The 21,876-nt window shown below is 42.1% G+C and overlaps 2 protein-coding genes across 7 annotated transcripts in view; both read right to left on the reverse strand.

Annotated features, from left to right (window-relative positions):
* dip2bb (DIP2 acetate--CoA ligase B (putative)b) overlaps positions 1-12,997 on the reverse strand; it is a 51,456-nt gene extending 38,459 nt beyond the window's left edge. For all 4 annotated transcript variants that reach the window (XM_085273866.1, XM_085273864.1, XM_085273865.1 and 1 more), the window contains exon 1: positions 12,712-12,997. In XM_085273866.1, coding sequence (XP_085129992.1) covers positions 12,712-12,796 — 85 coding nt within the window. In that variant the 5' untranslated portion in view covers positions 12,797-12,997. The remainder of the gene's footprint in view (positions 1-12,711) is intronic.
* Positions 12,998-15,051: 2,054 nt separating this feature from the next.
* atf7b (activating transcription factor 7b) lies at positions 15,052-21,855 on the reverse strand. 3 transcript variants are annotated; one of them, XM_085273871.1, is made up of 12 exons: positions 21,535-21,855; positions 20,539-20,600; positions 20,202-20,298; positions 19,925-20,052; positions 19,702-19,827; positions 19,455-19,612; positions 18,521-18,617; positions 18,279-18,398; positions 18,003-18,152; positions 17,369-17,542; positions 17,127-17,232; positions 15,052-16,980 (listed from the first exon to the last, which is right to left on the reverse strand). In XM_085273871.1, the coding sequence occupies exons 2-12, from the start codon at positions 20,584-20,586 to the stop codon at positions 16,751-16,753; spliced, it is 1,434 nt and encodes a 477-aa protein (XP_085129997.1). In that variant the 5' UTR covers positions 20,587-20,600; positions 21,535-21,855; the 3' UTR covers positions 15,052-16,750. The 3 variants fall into 3 exon arrangements, with proteins under 3 accessions (XP_085129997.1, XP_085129995.1, XP_085129998.1); XM_085273869.1 differs by having other exon boundaries at positions 17,369-17,557; positions 21,535-21,852; XM_085273872.1 differs by having other exon boundaries at positions 16,838-17,007; positions 17,369-17,557; positions 21,535-21,852.
* Between the last annotated feature and the right edge of the window lie 21 nt (positions 21,856-21,876).

Consider the following 21,876-nt stretch of genomic DNA (forward strand, 5'->3'; position numbering starts at 1 on the left):
ACTATTTCAGTGTTACAGTCAGGTTTCACACGAGGCTGCCGCCACTCTGCTCTCCTGTCTTTGTTTGACAGTTGCATCAGTAAAGGAAACCCGTGCGTGCACCTCAGAGCGTACGTTTTCACTTTCCACGACGTGAAGGGGAGAAACATCAAAGCAGTGCCTTGTCTAAGCCCTCCACACTCTCACACTTTCTAGCTTCAGATTATTTGAATTGCAGCAGGCCTGCACTCTCCTTCCTCCCCACAGGCACTCAGTCTGAATAGTAATTAGCTACTGCCCTCTATTTTCTTTCCCTGCTTCTTTCTCTCCCTCATCACATTATCATTCGAATACTTGGTCTCCAAAAAGAAAAAAAAAGAAACAAACAACTTAAAGTCGTGTTAACACCTGCTTTGTGAAAATTATATAAACACTTGGCAAAATATTACAGAGGAAACGTGGATTTCCTGCCGTTTTCTCTCATCTTACAAGAGCGAATAAGCCTGATGATAATGTGTCTACTATAATCACACAATAGCAAACTCCAAGGAGGATCCTCCAAACGGAATAAAACAAGTTTGTCAGTGAAGTATTCGAATTTACCCAGAGTAACTGACATATGGCCCCTCCTCTTTGGCTCTGGAGCTCCTCTGCATTTGCTGACTGAGTTCAAGGGAACATGTATAAGATTGAACTGAAACCTGGTGGTGACATTTCAGCATTTTGTCCACACATTAATAATATATTACGGGGACAAAATATTAAGAACACTTAATATTGTGTTGCTTTTAGACAACAAGAAAACTGAATGTGTATTCTAGAAGACACACACACCCACACTGGGATAATATAGCTAGATAAAAAAAAATGTATGTTGTCTGTTTCTCTGTGTGAGCCATGTGACAGACGGGCGACCTGGTACAGGGTGCAGCCTGTAGATAAATATGTACATCCAAATACTTTTGTCTATATGGAACATAAATGTAGATCCTAGCAAATGGTTCATGTCCTTTGTATGATGCATGCTTTCTGTACTGAACAATCAGTCCAGACTGCTTGAGAATACAAGACCATGCAAGTGTGAATGACACTTCGGGTGCTACTGACAAAACTTGGAGCTTTTTGTTTCTTCTGTGACTTCCATATTGTTCGCCTTTCTTCAGCGTCGATGATCTTATTCTACACTGTCTGACATATCACACTTTTACACTGCTTTTTTTTTAAATGATCATTTCCCCAATTCAAGGTGTCTTGTGCAATGTTTTATTTCACCAAACAAAACATCTTTATCTTTTTTAGAGAATTTTATAATGATGGTTTTAGTAATTATTGCCGTTTGGGAGGATACAAAAAACAACAATGGATTATCGAAAAGAAAGCAACAGAGAATTTCTGTGTACCTTTACCTTTACTCTGTCAGACAACAAAACTGGAATTACAGGCACTGGTGAGTGAAAGAAAGTGCTTCAAAAAAGCCTCAAGCTCTAAAAAACACACACACACACACACACACACACACACACACACACACACAGTTTCCCTGTAGTTGATCTCTCAGGTGATTCGTTTTCCCTGAAATTGTAAGCAGGGTGTGGTTAACTCTGGCCAACAGTGCAATTCATGTTTCCATGTTTGCCTCCACACACTGAGCTCAAGACGTGTCTGGGATGAAACCGTGACTCAGTCGGCAGCCCTTCCACCTCCTTCCTTAGTTTCTGTCTTTGCTGGAAACAAGACTGAAAGAAAAGGGCGTGGAGACACACCTGACACATTGCATTTCAACATTTGCTGGAAGAAGCCGTTACAAACGTTGAACACCGTCAAACGCATATCCTCCTACGGGATTTACACAACCAGTGAGACGCTGAGTTCTGGCTATAATATTATGTATGACAAATGATGTAAACCTAAAAACAAAAATGTCCCAGGAGCAGTATCACCGTATCCAAAAACATCACGCAGGTGCTGACAGAGTTTTGCACGCTGTTAAACACAATATATCTGTTTTTATATTTTTTAAATATTATGCTAACTTAGCAAATGCTATGATTTTGTGCTGTCTTTGACTGCATTAAATATGTCTAGCGTCTTACAAAGCGAGATCTAAACCCAGGCGAGGATTGTATTCTGGGTTTTAATCGTGTGTGTGTGTGTGTGTGTGTGTGTGTGTGTGTGTGTGTGTGTGTGTGTGGTGGGGGCTGAAATGCTGACTGTGAAGTTCAACACACTTTTAGGCAGTCACAGAACTGCCTGGTGAGCAGATGTCACAGTCAAATCCTTTCCAGTCAAGTCAGATTACATCAAGTGTATTTGTACAGCTGACTGTAATGTATAACGTCTCCCTGTGAGGGTTCATGACCAAGCCTGTACACTCTAGAACCACAAAGGAAAACAGAAAATGAAAATGGGAGATGAAGCTATTATAAAAAAGTCTGATAAGGTTTCAAAATGGTGTAATAGCAAAGGTTAAGGGTCAGTGAATGGAGCAGCTAAGTGGACGTGTGGTTTAGTTGATGAGATCAGAACAATCAGCCTGGCAGAGCAGAAAGAGGCTACCTCTGCTTAACTCGTTCTTACTGTCATTTGCAATTCCTACGAAAACTCTTCACACACCAGTTTTCTTGCTGAGACCTGTACCAGTGGCCAGTATCCAAGTATGTAGACATCAACTGTAAGAATTTGATCAAACATGAGGATGTGTGAACAAGTGATGTGGTCCTTATGAGCAAAATTTAAAAATAACTCAATAAAAAAAATGATTTGTTTTTCAAAATAAAAGTTTCATGTTGTATAAGAACGACAAAAGCACCAAAGGAGCTCACTTAAAAACTGTTTTGCTGTTAAGCAAAACACATGAGAGTAGCCCTGTTTAATGCAAGGCCTGATACTTCCAAAGACCCATTCCACAGAGACAGTTTATTTTGGAGGACAGCAAAGCATGACTTAACATGAACCTCCAGAGAACCAGACGTGAAAACTATGATGGGCACTCCTCATTAACCAGTGTGAGGTTTCCCTCAGAAGCATGTAGAACAGGGGTGGGCAATTCCAGGCCTCGAGGGCCGGTGTCCCTGATCCAACACAGCTGATTTAAATGGTTAAATTAGCTCCTCAACATGTCCTGAAGTTCTCCAGAGGCGAACTAATCATGTGATTCAGGTGTGTTGACCCAAGGTGAGATCTAAAACCTGCAGGACACTGGCCCTCGAGGCCTGGAATTGCCCACCCCTGATGTAGAAACTTCAAAAATTCATTCAAATTCATGGTGAAAGACTATTTTCACCATGAATTCATTTGAGATTATTTTCTTTTTGATTTTACGTCTTTGTTTATATTCCCTTCTATTAAAGTGTGCAGCTAAGCATTTACAAACTGAGCTATAAATAATTAAGAAAGCATTAGAAGGTTATTAGGCCTCTCATAAATATTATAGTTACTATAACTTGCTTTAATTGTTAATGGTTTTGCTTAAGGATCCCTGCTCTGTAGCACTTTTTTGCCTCTTTGGTTATTTGAAGTCTGAGCGTTTCGTCTTGGGTTTTTCTTTTTTTTTTTTTTTAACTTTTGTCAGGACCCCCTCCTTTGACCTCACAGTTATAATTATCCAATCAGATGCCTTGTTTTTAATCTGTTAGCAACTGCAGAACTTTTACTCGTCCCACCGAATAAAACTTCTTTGTTGCTGTATTCATTTGCAAAAGATTCACGGAGGAACATTAAAAATGTAGAATATATACACCCATGAGGGGCTTTTATTTGTACAGTTGAAACTATAACCAGCTAAAGCGTATAGTGCATTTCCTGTCTTCACGGGTTGATGGGAATCGGCTAATTGCTCTCGATTGACTATTATGATTTATAAGAAAATCATGCAACACAGCAACACTCAGCTGCATTTCTCCCCCACATTTGCAAAAGCATCTCAGCACATTATCATTGGTGGCAGAAGCCTCATGTTTCCCGTATAATGGTTTTAACAGCTTAGCACAGTGTGCAGTTGTGTTCCTGTATGTGCTTCAACATATGGCTGTTTTAATCTGATAAAGGCTTTATGGAAAATTTCAAAAGGAAAAAAATGCATGTGTTAGGGGGGGAGGGAGGATTTGGGGGCAGGGTGTGGGTGGTCACACAAGAGCTGTGTCCATACCACTGTGTGGTGCAGCACGAGGGAACGTGACATACGAATCCATGATGGTCCTTGCAGGTTTTAGATGTGTCCTTGATCCAACACAGCTGATTTAAATGGCTAAATTACCTCCTCGAGATGTCTTGGAGTTCTCCAGAGGCCTGGTAATGAAGTAATCATTTGATTCTGGTGTGCTGACCCAGGGTGAGATCTAAAACCTGCAGGACACCGGCCCTGGAGGCCTGGAGTTTCCCACCCCTGTGTTAAATGAACACGATGGCGCTTTAGAAGCAGATGAAATGAAATGCAAGATGAAATAGATTTACAGAAGTAAGCTTGCGAACTTTGCTCAGTCACTGAATGAGCATTTATTTGGAGTCGGTTCCAAAATGATCAACAGCATGCTGAAGAGGTCCTGTTGTGCAACGGATGTTGATAAACGGATGGGCGAACAGCCAAGTGTAACGTAGTTTGCAGTAGTTTGCATATTACAGCCAACAGGGCCTCCAGGCAACAAAACTGCAGGCTAACATATCTGTGTTAGGGCAATGAACTTGCATGTTTAATTCTATTTCAGTATGTTTGGTTTGATCACAGACATCCAGACAAGGCAGGATGAGAAGCCTCGTATCTGATCGAAAGGGTCAAGCGGCACAAGGCTCTTTTAAGCTATTCCTCTGTAGTTCTTGTGCTTGAATTAGCAGCTACTATAACAGTATTTTCCAGCCAGTACAATCAGTAATTGATTTGGGCTGAGTTATGATGAGGACAATTTATCAAAATATTAACTCACTGACACGTAGAATAAGTATAACGTGTTGAGCTCAGGAGGCTCGGCCTGAAAGTGAAAGCAACATAAACCAGAAAGAAACTTGGATTAAGTAGCAGCGCACTGCCTGGGCTGAAGCATGTGAGGCCAAGTCCGACTGCCACTTCTATTTGCCACTTTTTAATAATTCAGCAAATAGCATATCGACTTAACCACACTCTCTCTTTCCAACACTGTCACCCTCACTCTGGCATTTCTTTGACTTGTGCTATTTTTAGCAGAAAGTGGCATGAGAATGGAAACTAACAGATCAGAGGAAGTTTAGCTTTAATTACCAGAAGGTGTTGGGAAGCACAACTTTAAAGCCAGAGGAGGCTAAAGACCCACCTGTGGTTCACTGTGAACTTGAACGTGACACGATTCAGTTACCCAGCTGGAGGGGTGCGCTTGAATGTCATCTAAATAATTCAGTTTCTTTAGTACACAAAGCAGCAGAAGGTTTTTAGTAACAGTGTGTCTGCGCTCGTGGTGAAAGTGGACATGCAAAGTTTTACATGAAAACCATGATCCACAAATTAAAACAAACCAAACCGGATCCTGCTGTGAAACAAGCAGCAGAAGAGTTCATCTTTTCATGGTGTAGGATCAAGCCTGTGGCCTGGGACAGTGAAGATCAGAGGGCAGCTCCTCTGCAACAGTTAATGAGCTTTTAAAGAGATAAAATTAAAGAGATAAAAGCTAAATCAGCTTCCTTCTTGTCCCGGTCAATGCTGTGTGCACACCAACCACAAATAAATGGAGTTGTAAGCTCTGCAACATGAATACACACATTTTTAAAGCCTGGTACCAAAAAAGGGTTTGGTAGAGGTAATTTCCCCAACAGGTACAAAGGATTAACTTCACTCAGTTATACTATAAGGTTAATGTTATGTGATATTAAGGGTGTGACTGCTTTAGGTGGGTGATGACTGAAGTTCAGTGTTTGGTTGCACTAAAAGACACCCTAAGAGCTTAGATTTGCTGATGCTGGCCATGGTTAGCATCCCATCACAAATCAGAGTAAATCAGCCTAGCTAGCACTAGCAGACAACACTGAAGGTCTACCCTAATTCGAATGTGGTTATGTCCAGTTTTTAAATAAAGAAGCTAACAATACGACGGCCAAGACGACTTCTAAAAACAAACCTGTCCATCTTTTATATACAGTCTGTCATAATGCTCTTAACACTCTTCACTGCAGGAAATGCCAACAGAACTACTTCAGTATTATTGTTATTTTTTAATCAGACACACAGGACAGCATTTCATCTATTTTTGTGGAGGGTAATACTGAAATAATAAAGCAATAGGGGGACAGAGGAAGACTGAGAGAAGTCATTTTTAGAGTCAGAGTGGATGGGTGGGAAAGGAGGAGAGATCCCCCCGCAGCAGTCCTGGCCCACTGTGCTTCACAGGCTAAATGAGCCAGGCTTGTTGCCTCCTGATGCTCTGTGACCTAGATTGAGAGACGCAGGCAAGGCTATAATCTCTCATTTCTCTCCCTCTCTCTCAGTATGTAGCGGGCTGCCGACATGAAAACCTGCATCCCCTCTGCAGCAGCATCGCAGGCAGACAGCGGGATGGATGCTGTTCATTAGAGAATACACACGTCCACTCAACAGCCGGCCCTTTGCAACAGGGACTGGGGAGCTCGTAAAAATATGAGAAAAAAAAATACTATGTAAACACATAACTGCAGTCTTACTGGACTCGTGATGCACTTATGGTCAAACACATCCATGCAGAAAATCATGGCGCAGATGGCATATATTATCATTACAAGCACCAAAATGATATCTGAGCTTCAACACTAATAGCAAAATGCTGTTTTTGTTTTGTTTTTAGCATAGCATTGCATAGGTTTGGGGGCAGCAAATTCAATCTGACAGTCTACTCAAACATCTCACCCACTGTTGGATAAACTGTCATAAAAATGCAGACGTATATTCATGATCTTCGAAGAATACACCATGGCAAAATGTGCAAACTATTACAAAGGTGTAGATAGGGTCCACGGGCTCACAGCGGCCAGATTTGTCAACACGATAGTGCCGCAACTGTACAAGATGCTATCATCAAACTTTACTAGAGCTGAGTTGAGCTCAAAATGAAGCCCGAGTTCAAAGATGGATCAGTGCCATCCCATAAATAGTGCCGGAAGTAGGGTCAAGGGGGCTATGGGCCCTTCCCACAGTATGCTCCTATACCAGAGTTTTTTCACACATGATGTATTTCCATGTCTTTCCATTTGGTATATAAAACTGGTAGCATTTCAGCACTGAATGGAATAGAGTCAAAAAGCTTGACAGGTAAGGCTGTGCGATATGAACACAATCTCATATCCCAATATAAGAATTCTATCGTCCCGATAACGATATAAATCACAAAAATGTAACATTTTCTGTAAATTATGTGAATCTCGGGCAGCTCGACTTGCGTGAAGTGTTTCCAGCTGCGCGTCGTGTACCTGGAGTCCAGTGTTTTAACCGATGCATGAAACTATACATTTTTAGACATAAATTGTAACCACCGCCGTTTTCTTTGTGAGTATTTATTACACGGCGTGCTGCGGGGAAAAGCCGCTCTAACGTTTGCGTCTAAGGTTTATTTTTTTAGCACCTGGCGGCTCTTTTTTACTTCTCATCCGTAAATAATCTGCTCTTTCACGTGATTCCGTTTATTTTGAAAAGTCTCAACAGGATCTTGAGCTTTATTGTGAAAGGTTTATGTGGAACATAAACAAGCGGACACGCGATGGTGTTACCTTCGTTGACAACGCATAAAACAGGCGCTTTTCCATCAGTAGTGTGGTTATATTAAATAAAAGGGAAAGAGAGAAAGAAGAAATGAATTTAGTCACTACTGTCACCATCAAAACGATGAAAAAATATTGCCGTAAACAGTTTATTTTGCGACACCACGAAACAAACGATAGCATAAAATTAAACATAGACGTTTTTATATCGTCATCCGATATTTATCGTTATATCGAACAGCCCTATTGACAGGTGTGTGAGAGTCATAGCTCAAGGGCAGGTGTGATCTGACAATGAAATGGTGTCACAGCTGCTGTGATCCCACAACAACAGTGTTTAGTTCAAATCAATAATTGTCTGAGTGGAGAATAACTAAACAGGATACTCAACATTGCTTGACGAGCTGTGCAGTTGTTTTTCACTTTCCCTCTTTTACTTTCACTCCCTAACATACTCTGAAGATAGAAGCTGCTGATATTATGAAGCCCAAATGCAGAAAACAGTTGTGGTTCAGAGGCTCCAAATTCCAGTCGAGTTCAAACAGCAAGTCTTTGACACCAACCCCCCTCAAAGGTTCTCTTTGTGTCTGTACAGTCAAAGAGGTTAAAGTAGGTGGAGCTGTGCCCTTTCTCTTTCTCTCTCACACACACAGACACACACAAATACAGACAAATACCCACACTGCAGCCCACAACTATTTCTGTCAAAAAAACGCTGATGCACATTTCCTCTGTTTGTTGCTAGGGGAGTCCCATCTATGTGGGCAACAATGGGGGAAATTGTTGCTATGTATAAGATAGCCATGAGAGAGCTTCAGACTCATTGGGGGTCCAGCTGCTGTTCGCCTTGTCCCATTGTGTGTATTCTGAGCACACGGCGAGGGCACTTTATCTCACTAGAAGTTGCGGATACAGAAACAGGACATCTGGACAGCAGCGAACCTTTTCATTAGCAAGAGAATCATGTCTCATCTAAAGTTACAAACGATGCACTCACCCTCTGAGGCTCAGTCCCCAGAAGAGGGACAAGTGGTGTCGACTTACCTCACAATCTCACTAAAAGACTCTCGCAGGTAACTCTGACCACCGTAGGCCCCTATGCTCAAAAATTCCTGCTTGCCAGCAACAGCTGCTCCAGGCAGACCATTTGACAAGAATGAAGAAGCAACCGTTTGCGAGGTTATAACAAAGCAAAAACACCGAAAACTGTACACAGCTGAAATTGGATGACTTGAAATCCAATCAGATTAGAGTAAATAACGAGTAGTTTGAAACCTGATAGACATCCTATAAAGAAAAGCACATTTGTTTCCTCCTATTATAAGAATAAAAATATACTAGAAAGAAATTGTTTATCATAAATATCTATAAAGGTGCACAGAGAACCATTTTTAGCAAATTCTCTCCTGTGGCCCAGTGGTCCACGGTGTTAACTGGTCAAGTGTACCGAGCACAGCTTCTGTGGGTTACAGAAGAACTTTCCTCTAAAACTTATTTCTTTTCTTCTTCTAAGGAAAGAAGGCTATACTCCGTGCTGAAGACAACAGCGTCCTTCACAAACCAGCACAATCTGGCTCTAAGCAGTATTATTCAGTGAAGTAGCCACTGAGGACCCGAGAGGCATGTGTTTGTCAAACTAAGGACTCTGACATACTCTGGAGCATGTTTGAAGGTAGTGGTACACACACTCGGACCTGGCAATGAGTGGCCTTCATTTATTTAAAAAAAGTCCTGACAGTTTATGAATAACCCTGGGTGATCGTGGCTCAAGAGTCGGCAGTCCGTCTTGTAATCGGAAGGTTGCTGATTCGAGCCCCGGCTCTGACAGTCTCGGTCGTTGTGTCCTTGGGCAAGACACTTCACCCGTTGCTTACTGGTGGTGGTCAGAGGGCCCGGTGGCGCCAGTGTCCGGCAGCCTCTCCTCTGTCAGTGCGCCCCAGGGCAGCTGTGGCTACAATGTAGCTTGCCATCACCAGTGTGTGAGTGGGTGAATGACTGAATGTGTAAAGCGCTTTGGGGTCCTTAGGGACTAGTAAAGCGCAATACAAATACAGGCCATTTATCATTTTTTTATTGCTTTTGGCCATTTTAATAATAAGACCTGCCAAAACCAATGCTCCAGACTAGGGCTGGTCCATATTATACCGTTCACGGTAATACCGGTATAATGTTAGGCAACGATAGGAAAATGAAATATCGCGATAGAATATGAGTAAAACGCGCATGCGCAGTGCCTTTGTTTTCATACGCACATGGCCGATTGTTGAGTGAAACAGATGAACCAGAATTGGTTTGTAAAAATGGTTTAACTTCAGTGATGTGGAACTGGTTTGGTGTTTGTCCGTCAGATACACAACAAAGCACATTTTTTTGCAGAACATGCAAGCGGCTGTCCTTATTGTCGTATTTGTCGGACTAAGATGCTCTTAAATCTGGGAGTAATCTGGGTCCTAAACCCCGTATTTCTCAGGTCAAACAACACTGCAGCATCACTGAGAGTTAAAAACTGTCTAAATTCTTTCATCTTTAATAAAACGATCAGCATTGCTGCTTTACCAGGTGTAACTATGAAGTTTAACTTCCAGGCATCCATGAAAACAAAATTTATTACATTTAACGGAGTTAGAAGTTAGCAGGAAGCTAGCGGAAGTTAGCACGCTAGTTTCGCTAGTTACCTAAGCATGATATTGCATGTTCTGACTGAGAGATTTCTGAAAAAATTCAAACGTACAGCTCTGCTATCACTTCCAACATAAATGAAGACAGGAAACTAAACAGCAGTGACGTTTGTAGGGTTACTGAAGTTGGGCTAGCTGGTATATAATGATGTGCTACGTGATCGCTAGCGACACAGCTATGTTAGCATAACATAAACAGTGAAGCTGGAGGACGAACACTAACACTTTTCCACTTGTAAAAGTTAACGTTAAGGTTCCTGATAGTTGGAGACAAATTCAGTCGCATGGCAGGATGCTGTAAACGGACCAAACTTCAGTCAGGAGAACAACTGAGATAATCCATCCACAATACAAGGTTAGTCATTAATATACTGCAACAACATGGGAATAGAGCAGCTGCCAGAGAATTCAACACTAATGAATCAATGGTACAGAAGTGGAGGAAGCAAGAATGAGTTGAATAAAGTTTGATTTATCTGACTGCTTTGTTTCGCTTAATGTGCCTTATAATCCCGTGCACCTTATGGTCCGAAAAATACGTACTGCACACTGCAGTTTAATGTTGCAAAGCACCTCTTTTTAACTTCAGTGGATATTATACATGGTTATGCTCAGTATATGTCAGCCCATTTCTACTGGAAATGCCTTTTGGTTAAACTTTCAGCAAGGAATTTGCATTTGCACTGTTACATTTTTATAAAGCTTTAATGTACATAAAAACCAGCTTCTTGTTTAAGTGAAAATAAATGGAAGGTTGTCTTTTTGCACTAGTAATGTTGTGGAGTTGTATTTTGTCTCGCATCAATTATATCGTCAGTTATATCGTTATCGCAAATTTTCAAATATATATCATGATAAATATTTTTGGCCATATCGCCCTGCTCTACTCAGGCACTCAACTAACTATATTTATAGTGGAACAGAGGATATTCATTTCTTTTACAAAGACATTTCCAAACTACATGATAGGTTCTCTTACAGAAGATCTGACTTAAAAAATCTCAAACTCTTAAAACAGTAAATTTCACAACCAAAGTGCTGCCTTTTGGGCTCAGTGGCACTTACATTTTGCAATCGTGCCACAGTGCTCAAACACCAACCCACACCAGGTAAACTGATCTGACACTGCAGTCACCTAATTCATTCACAAACAAGCTTTTTTCTTCCTTTTTCTTTTTTAAAAGTTCATCATGAAAAGTGCAGGATGATAACAATCGCAGTTATGAATGTGCCATTACTGCACGCCAGTGTGCACATCGTTACGGTTATTTCTCATTCGCTGCCTCTCAGCCACGTTCAATGAGATGAACATACAGTGAACAACCTCAGTTATTCACTCTCATTATCACACTGCTGATTGGAGCCTATAATTAAAGACACAACTCTTTCCCAGCACTAGCTCAGGTCTGAACAGGCTGCAGTCATGCTCCGAGAGTCTAGTCTATTAAGAGTGGTGCTGTTTTGTTTATTTTGCAGTTCCTATAACCTGAATCTAAACCAAAAACGGGGAAAACATTTTTTACATTTCACAGAGGTGTCACCTTTCGAATGAATACAAAAAGAAAGTCACGACACTTTTGCCGAGGTTCTTCTCGCTCTCGTGCCCATGTGAAGTTTCACCTCTTCTTTCACATGGGCTGGGCAACTCTGCGCTGCAACAGAGACCGAGGCATCATTAGTGGCCCATGCTTCCTCCTGCATGGCTCTCCATGTGAAACACAACATTACTCATCCACCCCCAGGCACCTGAGAACTGCACAGCACCAATCAAGTTGCTGCACAGTGATTCACAGTGTGAGGAGGATACTTGCATAACAGTCAGCTCCATATTCTGTTTTCTTCCAGCCATTCTTACAAAAATAAATAATTAAATAAATGCACAAAATCCATTTTATTTGTGCAGCAGTTCAGGGTTCAGAGCGTTCAGAGAGCCCAATGAATCAGTTCGTGTCCACAAATTCTTCACACACAATGCCTTGACCCATTTCATTAGACAGGAGTGTATGTGCTCTGTAAACATTGCGTGGTATAGATGTGGGTTCATTAAGAATATAGAGAAGCGGAAGCTAAAAAAATAAATAAAAAACCCAAATATTAAGGTGATCATGCTAAGAGCATGCCATACACACGAAGATGACTGATGGAGAAACAACAGCTGGAAAAGGAGGTCACTTTGTTTTTATAAATTCTTGCAGTCGTGTCCCGATGCACTGCAGCAGCACCGACTCTCCTCCAGCTGACACGGGAAAGCAGACGGTGGATGACTGCACACAAACACGCTCACGCAGCCCTCTCTATTAACTTCAGCGAGCCGCAGCTTTCCCATCACCACCACCTACTTATCGCCGCTATATGCAAACCCTACCTTCGGAGAGCTCCAGATCCAACTCCGCCAGCTGGTCCCTGACCTCTTTAGGCAGAGCCGACAGATCAACGCCGCGGTCGGCCATCGTTGGAAGCACAGCAGCCTGCGGGATGTTTGTGAAATCTCAAATGACAGCAGGTAAGATCCACCATGAAGCTCAGAGGAAGAGGTGGGGGGGATTTTAAAAAATCAAGATGTAGTAGTCGTGTTGTTTACTCCATCTCCGCGACTCCCCGACACCGCCATGACTGTGGGAGATGGGAACAACTCGCCAGAGGAGTCCGTCAGTCACATGACCAGGCTTGACGGTAATTGCCGTGACAGGATGGTGGGATGAAAAGCAGACTCTCTGCTCCCTCTGCTGTTGTGTTTTTACAGCTGGGAGAAAAAAGAAAAGAAAACACAGCATTCCTGTCGCCTCAGCTCACCTGCCACCTTCCCCTCAGGTGGGTGCTAGCTCGAGTTTGTACAGGTATTTTCATGCACTAATGGTGGAAGTGGCGCCAGGTTTTATTGGAGATATTTTGTGTGATGTTTCAAGGAAATATATAATCCCCCGTGGATTGGGGGGGCGTATTTTCCTAATAAAAAATAGATAAATAAAAACAAAATATCTGAATAAAAAAAATGTAATGTTCACTTGCACACTTAACAAATTTAACAAAATTTTCAGGCTGCATCACTTTTTATTTATTTTCCACCTATTCCAAACAAAGATGGCACCGGAAATCACATGTACGCACTCATTTTAAACACGCTCGCCGGTCAACTCCGTAGTCACACCTTTCTAGTACCAGGTTGGTCGGTCTTTTGCCTCCAGAACTGCTGATTCAACAAGGTGCGTCACATTCCCAAATGCGCTCTGCTCCATTGACATCTGGTGACTGTGGAGGCCATTGAGTACAGTGGCAAGCTCAAGAAACCAGTTTCAGATCGTTGTGACATTTCACACTGTCTTGCTGGAAGACAGTGGCATAAAGAGATGGGCATAGACAGAAAGAGTGGAGTTTAAACAGTGCTCAGTTGGTTCTAATGGGCCCAAAGTCTGCCAAGAAAATATACTCCATGCCATTTACACCAGCAGCAGCAGCCTGAACTGTTGATACAAGGCAGGATGGAGCCATGTTTTCTTGCTGTTTCCACAAAATGAAAAAATGAGTCTCATCAGACCTAAGAGTCAATCTTCTATTATCCAGTTTTGGTGAGCCTCAGTTTCTTGTTCTTTACTGGCAGGAATGGAACCCGCTGTGGTCTCTGCTGCTGTAGCTCATCTGCTTTAAGATTTGTCGTGTTGTGCATTCAGACATGCTCTTCTGCATACTTCGTTTGTAACAAGTATTTACTTGAGTTATCCTTGCTGTCAGTTCAAAGCAGTCTGGTGATTCTCTTCTTACATCCAGAGAATTACTGGATGCTTTCACTTTTTCAGACCAGTCTCTGTAAAACTTTAATAGACTGGTTCTTATATGGCGTCACTTTATACAACTTACCTTATTCACTCATTCATACAAGCACTTTTTATCCAACATTCACACTCCAATGGATGCATCAGAGCGCAACATGAGGTTAGTATCTTGCCCAAGGATATCTGGCATACAGACTGGAGGAGCCAGGGATTGAACCACCAACTTTCCGTTTAGTAGACGCCTCCTGAGCTAAAGCCAACCCAAACTTAGAGCACCTGGTATGCCAAGGCGGTCTGCCATCAAAGTACTAACCAGGCCAGACCTGCTTACCTGCTTAGTTTTTGAGATCAGACAAGTTTGGGTGTGCTCAAGGTGGCATGGAAATAACCATCTCTAGGCTGGTGTGCTTGTGTGAAAAATCCTACTAGATAACCAGTTTCTGAATTACTCAGACCACCCCCACCTGACACAACAACTCTGCCATGTTCAAAGTCCCTTTAAATCTAATGATCAGTTTGAACTTCAGGGGTTCGTCTTAACCATGTCAAGCCCTGGTGAGATCTGTGTGCAACTATTTTATTTGAGTAAATACTGTTAATTTGTATAATTATAATAATATTTATATAACAAACAGAATTTGTGTTTCTATGCATCTACGTTGTTGCCCTTTTGGCCAGGTTAACCAACCTATTTTGACAGCAGTAAAGGCAACACTATGTTTAGAGTTATGTTTCAATCAGTGGTCTAGATCCTGCATTTAACACCCTTTAACTTGTTTTTGGTTTTCCACCAACCAAAAAAAAAAAAAGTGGAAATTTTTATGCCATTGTTTCATCAGCTGCACCCAAAAAGATGCGATAAGTTTAATGAAAAACGACTTGCAGGCTTAAAAGCAGCTTACTTTTAACCCCAACATACTATTACTGAAGCACAATTCAGGTTCGTTAATTTATTTTTATTATTTGCTCAAGACAACTTATTCATTAGTTGAGACTGTACACAAATAATGTATCCCATCTTGAGGCCTGAGTAAACTCCTTCCAAGACATTTTCCCATGTGGATTCACTGTCGCTAAACACTTAAAAACTGTCCTCTTTACAAATTAAGGGGAAGTACTATTACATGAATTGGGGGGTGGGGGTCTAACATACCCACAGAGCAAAAATAAACATCTTAAAACAAAGACATGTTATAAAAGAGCAACAGGGAGGGGGGCAATATGATAGTCTTGGAAGTACAATGCCATATAAAATAAGCTGCATTTTAAAACTTGCAATTAAAAAGAAGCACCGTGCACAAGTATTGAGTCTACTTCATTATACAAGACGGCTCGTCAAAAGGTGGAAAGCACACAAGACCAGGACACCTGTAACTCTCTAAAAATGCACACTAATCACAAATCTCATTCACTCAAGAATACTTATCTTCACATTTGCTTTGGTCACCTCATAACTTTAGCTTTTAAAACTCGACCAAACACCCACCACCCCCTCAGCAGCTGGGCTACACATGTCATCTAAATGCAAGAACATCGATATTCAATAGAAAAATATATTGCACTAGTCTTTCCTCAACTGAAATGCATGGGTACTGGAGTTTAAAAATCTACGTATGATTATCATTTAAAGGCCGTCTGAAGGATCAAACTTTTCAAGTGTGTTACATTAGGACCGAGGATGGAATCCTTACAATGATTTTTGCATTGATAACAATGTTAGAGAACCAAAAAATAATATGAAAACAGTGAATAGGATGAATCACAAACAGTGGTAATCTTCACCCTTAAATACTCCATGCAGTCAATAGGGTTTCATACACAGGACTAACATGTCATCCATTCTGAATGGGTTAAAATACATGATTTAAAAAAAAAAAGTGTCAGGCACACAATCACAGGGTAAACAGTGAACACCATCTACAATTTGGTTTGCTAAGAACTCAGCTGACTAAAGCGACAAGTGTATTAACTCAAAACTGAAAGAACAGGTTGAAAACAAAACAATATAAACACTTTCCAGGCTACTGCTCACTGCATTCAGCTCTCCTCAGACTTTCACTGCATTAGCAAAACATTATCTGACTAACATATCCGGCATAAAAAATCTTTTCTTACACATGAAAAATACAAGATATTTTACAGAAAAAGTGTCAGCCTGGGAAGGACAAATAAAAAGAAAAAAAAGAACTCATCACAACCAGTGTGTAGGAAGAAGGTGGACTACAGTGGCTTTGTGAAAGGAAGTTACAAAAAAACGATGTTTCTGATTCAGATTTTTCTTCTCGAGCCTTTAAACCTTTCCCAAGTGTCAGAACTGAACAAGAACTTACCCCAAACCCTGCAGAGTGAGTGTCTGACATGTAATTCATATTTACATAGAGAGAGTGACGAAGCTTCAATGAAAAAGGGAGCCTGCTTGGAGTGGAGGGCTGATGGAGGCACTGTGCCGCGTCTTTGTGTGATTATCGGCGACTGCGAGGGAATTGGGTGGGTGTGGAAGTGGATCTTAGTTTTGGGGTGTGGGTTGGAAGGGGAGAGGGATTTGAGGGCAGGTTCCTCTTTTCAGAAATCTTTGCACGAGTCCGACCTCCGAATGCCACTCGAGTTCATTCTGGTCTATTAAGTGTCTGCGGATCATCTCGGGGCGGACTGCGGCTGCATTGCCATGACAACCCCTGCAGCCTGGCCCGATCCCATGCCGGCCAAGACCGACATGGCCACCGCCTCTGCAGCCCGCACGCTCAGCCCGTTGATGGTGGCCCCCGGACTTGTTGCCGAGGGCGACGGCACGTGCTGAATGACTGCCGCTGGGGAGCCGATGGGTTCAGTGGAAGTATCCCTGGAGGTTTCCTCTCCTCCTGCAGCTACAGACAGAGAGAGCAACATTCACCCTTAGAGAGGTGAGCGAGTAAAAATAATGCATTAGATGGGATGAGGTGACAGATGAATCCTGGCACAAGTGACACAGTACAAGAAGTCTGATGGTCAGTTCATTATCTCAACTGGTTACCTAATAAAGCTGCCTTCTTCTGCATAATAGTGACAGGGCAGTCCTTGTGGGCCAGGAGAAGCTGCTTCAGCTGTGCCACCTCATTCCTCAGATGGGTTACTTCATTCTGACAGCAGCACAAAAAGAAATACAGTACATAAATCATTCCCATCATGCCCCGTTATTGCCATATCACCACAGAAACCCATTTATGACCGCCAGGGTGTTTACATGCTTGATGTTACGCCCTGGAGACGACTCACTGTGAGGGAGACGTTCATGTTGGCCAGATCTTCTGCTTTTTTCTCCAGAGAGTTCACCCACAGCTTCCGCTTTTGCCTGCAGCGGGAAGCAGCTGCCCGATTCCTTTCCAGAAAACGCTGCCTCCTCTCGTCAGGGTCCATCTCTGCTGCTCGCCGCCGCCTGCCCCCTGTTGGCTGAGCAGGGGACACCTGGAGAATGAGGAGGGGGTAAAAGTTGGCTACTTGTAAACCCAAATGTGATCAGTAAGTGGGGGAGAACAGAACAACTGCATCAGGAACTTCTGACATTTAACAGGGGTAAAAAAATCAGGGGTAGCAGACAATTTGGTGCCCTTAACTGTCAAATTAAAGCATCCAAACCAAAACACACTCAATCCAATGCTCATGCTTGACTTAAACTGACTCGGCCTTTATTTTGCATATATGAGCACAAATGTTGGACAAGCCTGACATTCTGCTAAATTTTTCTCTTTGATGCCATCAATAATGTGAAAACTACAGCTGTTAGCATTGAGTCTCATTTAGCTTTTTGAGGGAACATTCAAAGGTTTTCCTTCATCACACACATTTAACAGTCTATAGTCCTAGGTGTGCTCTAGGACCACATAACTTGTGTGATATGTGCACTACCTACCTGTGGTTGGGCAGGTGATGGTGCATCAGAGTTTTGAGAGGGCTGCTGGCTTTGTTCCTGTCGCTGTGGAACAGCAGGGATGGATCCTGACCCCCCACTGATGCTATCTTGTGCTCCTGGGCCCTGATGAGTTAGAGCTGCCTTCAACCGCTAAAAAGACACAGAGACAACACCCAGGTCATGTAAAAGTTTTATAAATGTCATTCGTTTGTTTATGTAAATGAAATGTTTAGCCAGCAGCCTACAAAATGATGAAAGTACAACTGATGGTCTCACCATCTTTGCCTCAGAGTGAAGAGTATAGCCAGATGGGGAGGATGAACCACTGCTAGCGCCTCCAACAGGCGGTCCTGGAATCCCAGGGATGTTAGGCACTGTGTTCACTGGCCTCGCAAGCTCCACATAGCAACGAATATCCATAAAGTGGATGAGAGGGGAAAAACCAAAAGGATATGTTAAAATTCCATCCCAATTACAATTTGTTGTATAGTTTTTCATTTTTCTGGAAAATATCTTACAGATATAACTGAGGTCATCTGCACAGGACTGGGCAAGAGAGGAACTGCCTGTCCATTAGGGAGGTGCCTCACCAGTGGATACGAGCCTGTGGGAGAGCTGTTGGCCAGATTAGACATTTGTAAATAGGTGCTTCTCCACTGTGTTCCCACTGATAGAGCAGAGATCAGGCTTACAGTGTTTCACTTTTCCGATGAACACTTCTTCATGAGTTAACTGTACAGAGCTTACACAAGCAGCATGAAGATGTGACTCAAAAGTTCTCAAAGTTAAGCTTGGCTTGAGGAACACGCAAGTCTGGAGAATCGGAGTGGTGCAGAGCTGCAGCTCTCCAACACCTGCCTCAATTTCCATAGTAGATCAAGACACATACGATGATAGTAACCATACTTCTTTTGGAAATTAAAAAACAAAAAGATGCTAAACTGTGGTACAACACAACAACTACAGCTGCTTACTGTAATCCAAGTCTACGGATAAGAGATTCGCTGAAGAGGTAGCTATATTTCTAAGTTTGGGGTGAGTGTCTCAAAAAAGTTTAAATATTGGTAGAGAAACAATTTGTTAAAAGAGAAAAAAAGTGATGCTTTCTTTTGCACAAAAAACTGCAACAGCTTTACAATGGCCATAAATGATGGCTAATAAATAACAGACGCAGAGTCTAAAAGGCACTTTATGGTTCAATAAAAGTGACTGACAAATATAGACTTTCTAATTAATAGGAGCATATCTCCCCACCAGGTAAAAATCAAACCACCCCATCTTTGATTTCTGGTTGGACTGGATTACTGACTTTCTTGCTAGTTGGTCATGTGAAATTAGACTTATAATTTCTACATTTTACCAGCAGTTAATTCATTTTAAGTTTTACAAATTGTCAGCATGGTCCAAACAGTAAAACAGTAAAGCAAACCACAGCAACCTAAATTATTTTACCCAAGCTGTCTGTTGGAGGGTGGAGCTTGTGTGATGACGGAGGTTGGAGATGGCAACGTGGGGTGTAGTGAGTCATTACTCATGTGAAGGGGAAGAGAACCAGGACGCACAATAGTTGGAGTGGGAGCAGAGCTTGCCACGGGCTTTGTGTAGATCTCCTGTTAATAAATTAAGCAATGTAACTATTTTTGTGTGTCCATCATTTTTACGTGCGTGCAAGGACAGCAAATTACAACACAGCTCTCACCCTAGAGTCTCTGCTGTTTTCTGACATGCTGGACGAGGAATCAGGAGTTCCAGGAGGAGAAGAATCGACTTGTAAGGGCCCCTCATCCTCATCTTTTACTTCAGATGGTGTTTGTAAAGATGCGGCCTTGAAGACCAAAAGCAAAGATGAGAAGATGAAAGCCTTCAAATTTTATCTTGAAACCAGCACACTGCGTGATCTACAGTAACCCTGTCTTTCTCACCGGGTTTTTCGTCCTCTGATCATCTTCCTGCGTTTTGCAAAACTCTTGCTCGAAGGAGGTGGCCAGCTCATTGAACAAACCGACCTCCTCACAGTTCTTCAGAAAACGTGTGGGAGTGGGGGTTTGGTCTGCCAAAAAACAAAAAAAACTGTCAGTATTAGTGGACAAAAATATCACCTTCAGACACAGACTATTATATACAATTCATCTATTCAGAGCACTGACCACCTCCTCAGCACAGATTAATTTAAAAAAAGACAAATGGCGATGCCATTACCTGCAATGATAACAGAGTCTGTCCTGGCAGGACCAAATTTTAATGTCATTTCATGCTTGTGTTTGTGTACTGACAGGTGATCTTCATTTGTGAATCTCTGCAAAAGACACCACACATGACATTTAAGGAATATCAAGACAGTTTTAATCCTGATGCGAGATTAATAACGCCTGGTTTCCACTATTAAAGCAATGTTTCATCATACATTACACAGCACCTTATCAGCAGTCGTAATTGGTGAGCTAAGCTGGGTTCAGTTAATAACAAGAGAATAAAAAGCAGAGATTCAGACTCCTATGGCTGTTTAGAGTTAGGGGTATGTCTTAAGAAATCATACCTGCCCACATCCTGGGGCAGTGCATACAAAGGGCCGGTCATCCGCCATCTCAGACAAATGATCTGTAAAAGAAAGCAACAAACACAGCAATGTCATCCAATTTATTAGGCGATAAACCAGCTGATGTTCAGGTTCCCAAGACATATTACATAAGGGCACCAGATATGTTACTACCAAATGTTCTTAACCTACAGCATCAGCTTGAGTGTCATGGAGCTGATAAGAACTACAATCTAAATCGTCATAATTTACACGTGCCTGCTCATCTGTCACCAAAATCACAATAACATCTGGATAGGAGGGACACAGGCCGAAGACTGTGGGCCTGTTTTGAGCATTTCTTTAGACTCGGTTGGGTATAATGTGGGACTAGCGTTCAACGATGAGGCAGCAAGAGCCAAAGCACCTCACCATGCAACCTCCACTTAACAGGATCGAGTCACTGGCGTTGGCTATTAGCGCTGTCGATGTAGTCCGGCTATGTAGTTAGCTATAAGACATGGGTTACAGACTGTGGACAGGACACACAGGTTACCAATCCATTACTGGTTAGCTATGACTTAATGAGAAATGGGCCGCAAGGTAGCACATCCACATTGCTAAGCACGTGAAATACTGTTTTCCACAACCTGACATACGTGTCATTATAGCGAACATGGAAGCTAACATTGAACAAACTCATTCCAAATATCAGAAGGCGCGGCACGTCTAGCAAATAAAGCTGTTTAGTGCAAGTACAATCCCCTAGCTGAGCTCATGCTAAGTGCTAATGGAAGCTTCGTTAGCTTGCCTTAAGTTACACTAACACGTCCGCCAACTTAGTAGCTAGCATTACACGTTAGCACGCTAATGCTAAATAGTGCCCATATACCAAGCCACGACTGTATGAGCGCGGTGCATGCCTTATGAATATCCAGACACATATATATACACACATTTTTTTTTCTTTAAATGACGATTTACATTACATTTTACTAAAGTATGCCCTAAACTTACCCCACGTTTAGACTGCCTCTTCACTCCCCCCCTCCCAGCTCCGGACAGCGCTGCTGTGCTGCTGCTTGGCCGTTGTTGACACTCTTGACACTTCCATTATCCAAATACCGCGAGAGAACTTGGAAGAGTTATTATGTAACAGGATTTCTCTATGCGGGAGGAATCGTAGATTTTACACGAAATAAGATTGATATTATATGAATCATTACATATTCCCTGATTTTTATCTCAATGTGCCGTTATGTCAACTCTACATATATATTCCGCTGTGTTCGCGTCAACTACCAGCGAAAGCTATGAACACACCCACTGAAGACTAAGCCAAACGCGCCTACAGCAGTT

This window comes from Mchenga conophoros, linkage group LG5, assembly GCF_057382185.1.
Source record: "Mchenga conophoros isolate Kocher_MC1m ecotype Shallow Benthic linkage group LG5, M_conophoros_male_GT1.1, whole genome shotgun sequence".
Classification (NCBI taxonomy): Eukaryota; Metazoa; Chordata; class Actinopteri; order Cichliformes; family Cichlidae; genus Mchenga; species Mchenga conophoros.

Coding starts and splice junctions, on each gene's coding strand:
- atf7b (XM_085273869.1), bottom strand. CDS start 20,586: ATGGCGGATGACCGGCCCTTTGTATGCACTGCCCCAGGATGTGGGCAG. Junction 18,618..19,454: donor CCCTCCAACAGACAGCTTGG/GTAAAATAATTT, acceptor TCTGGCCAACAG/CTCTCCCACAGGCTCGTATC. Junction 16,981..17,126: donor GAAGAAGGCAGCTTTATTAG/GTAACCAGTTGA, acceptor CTCTGTCTGTAG/CTGCAGGAGGAGAGGAAACC.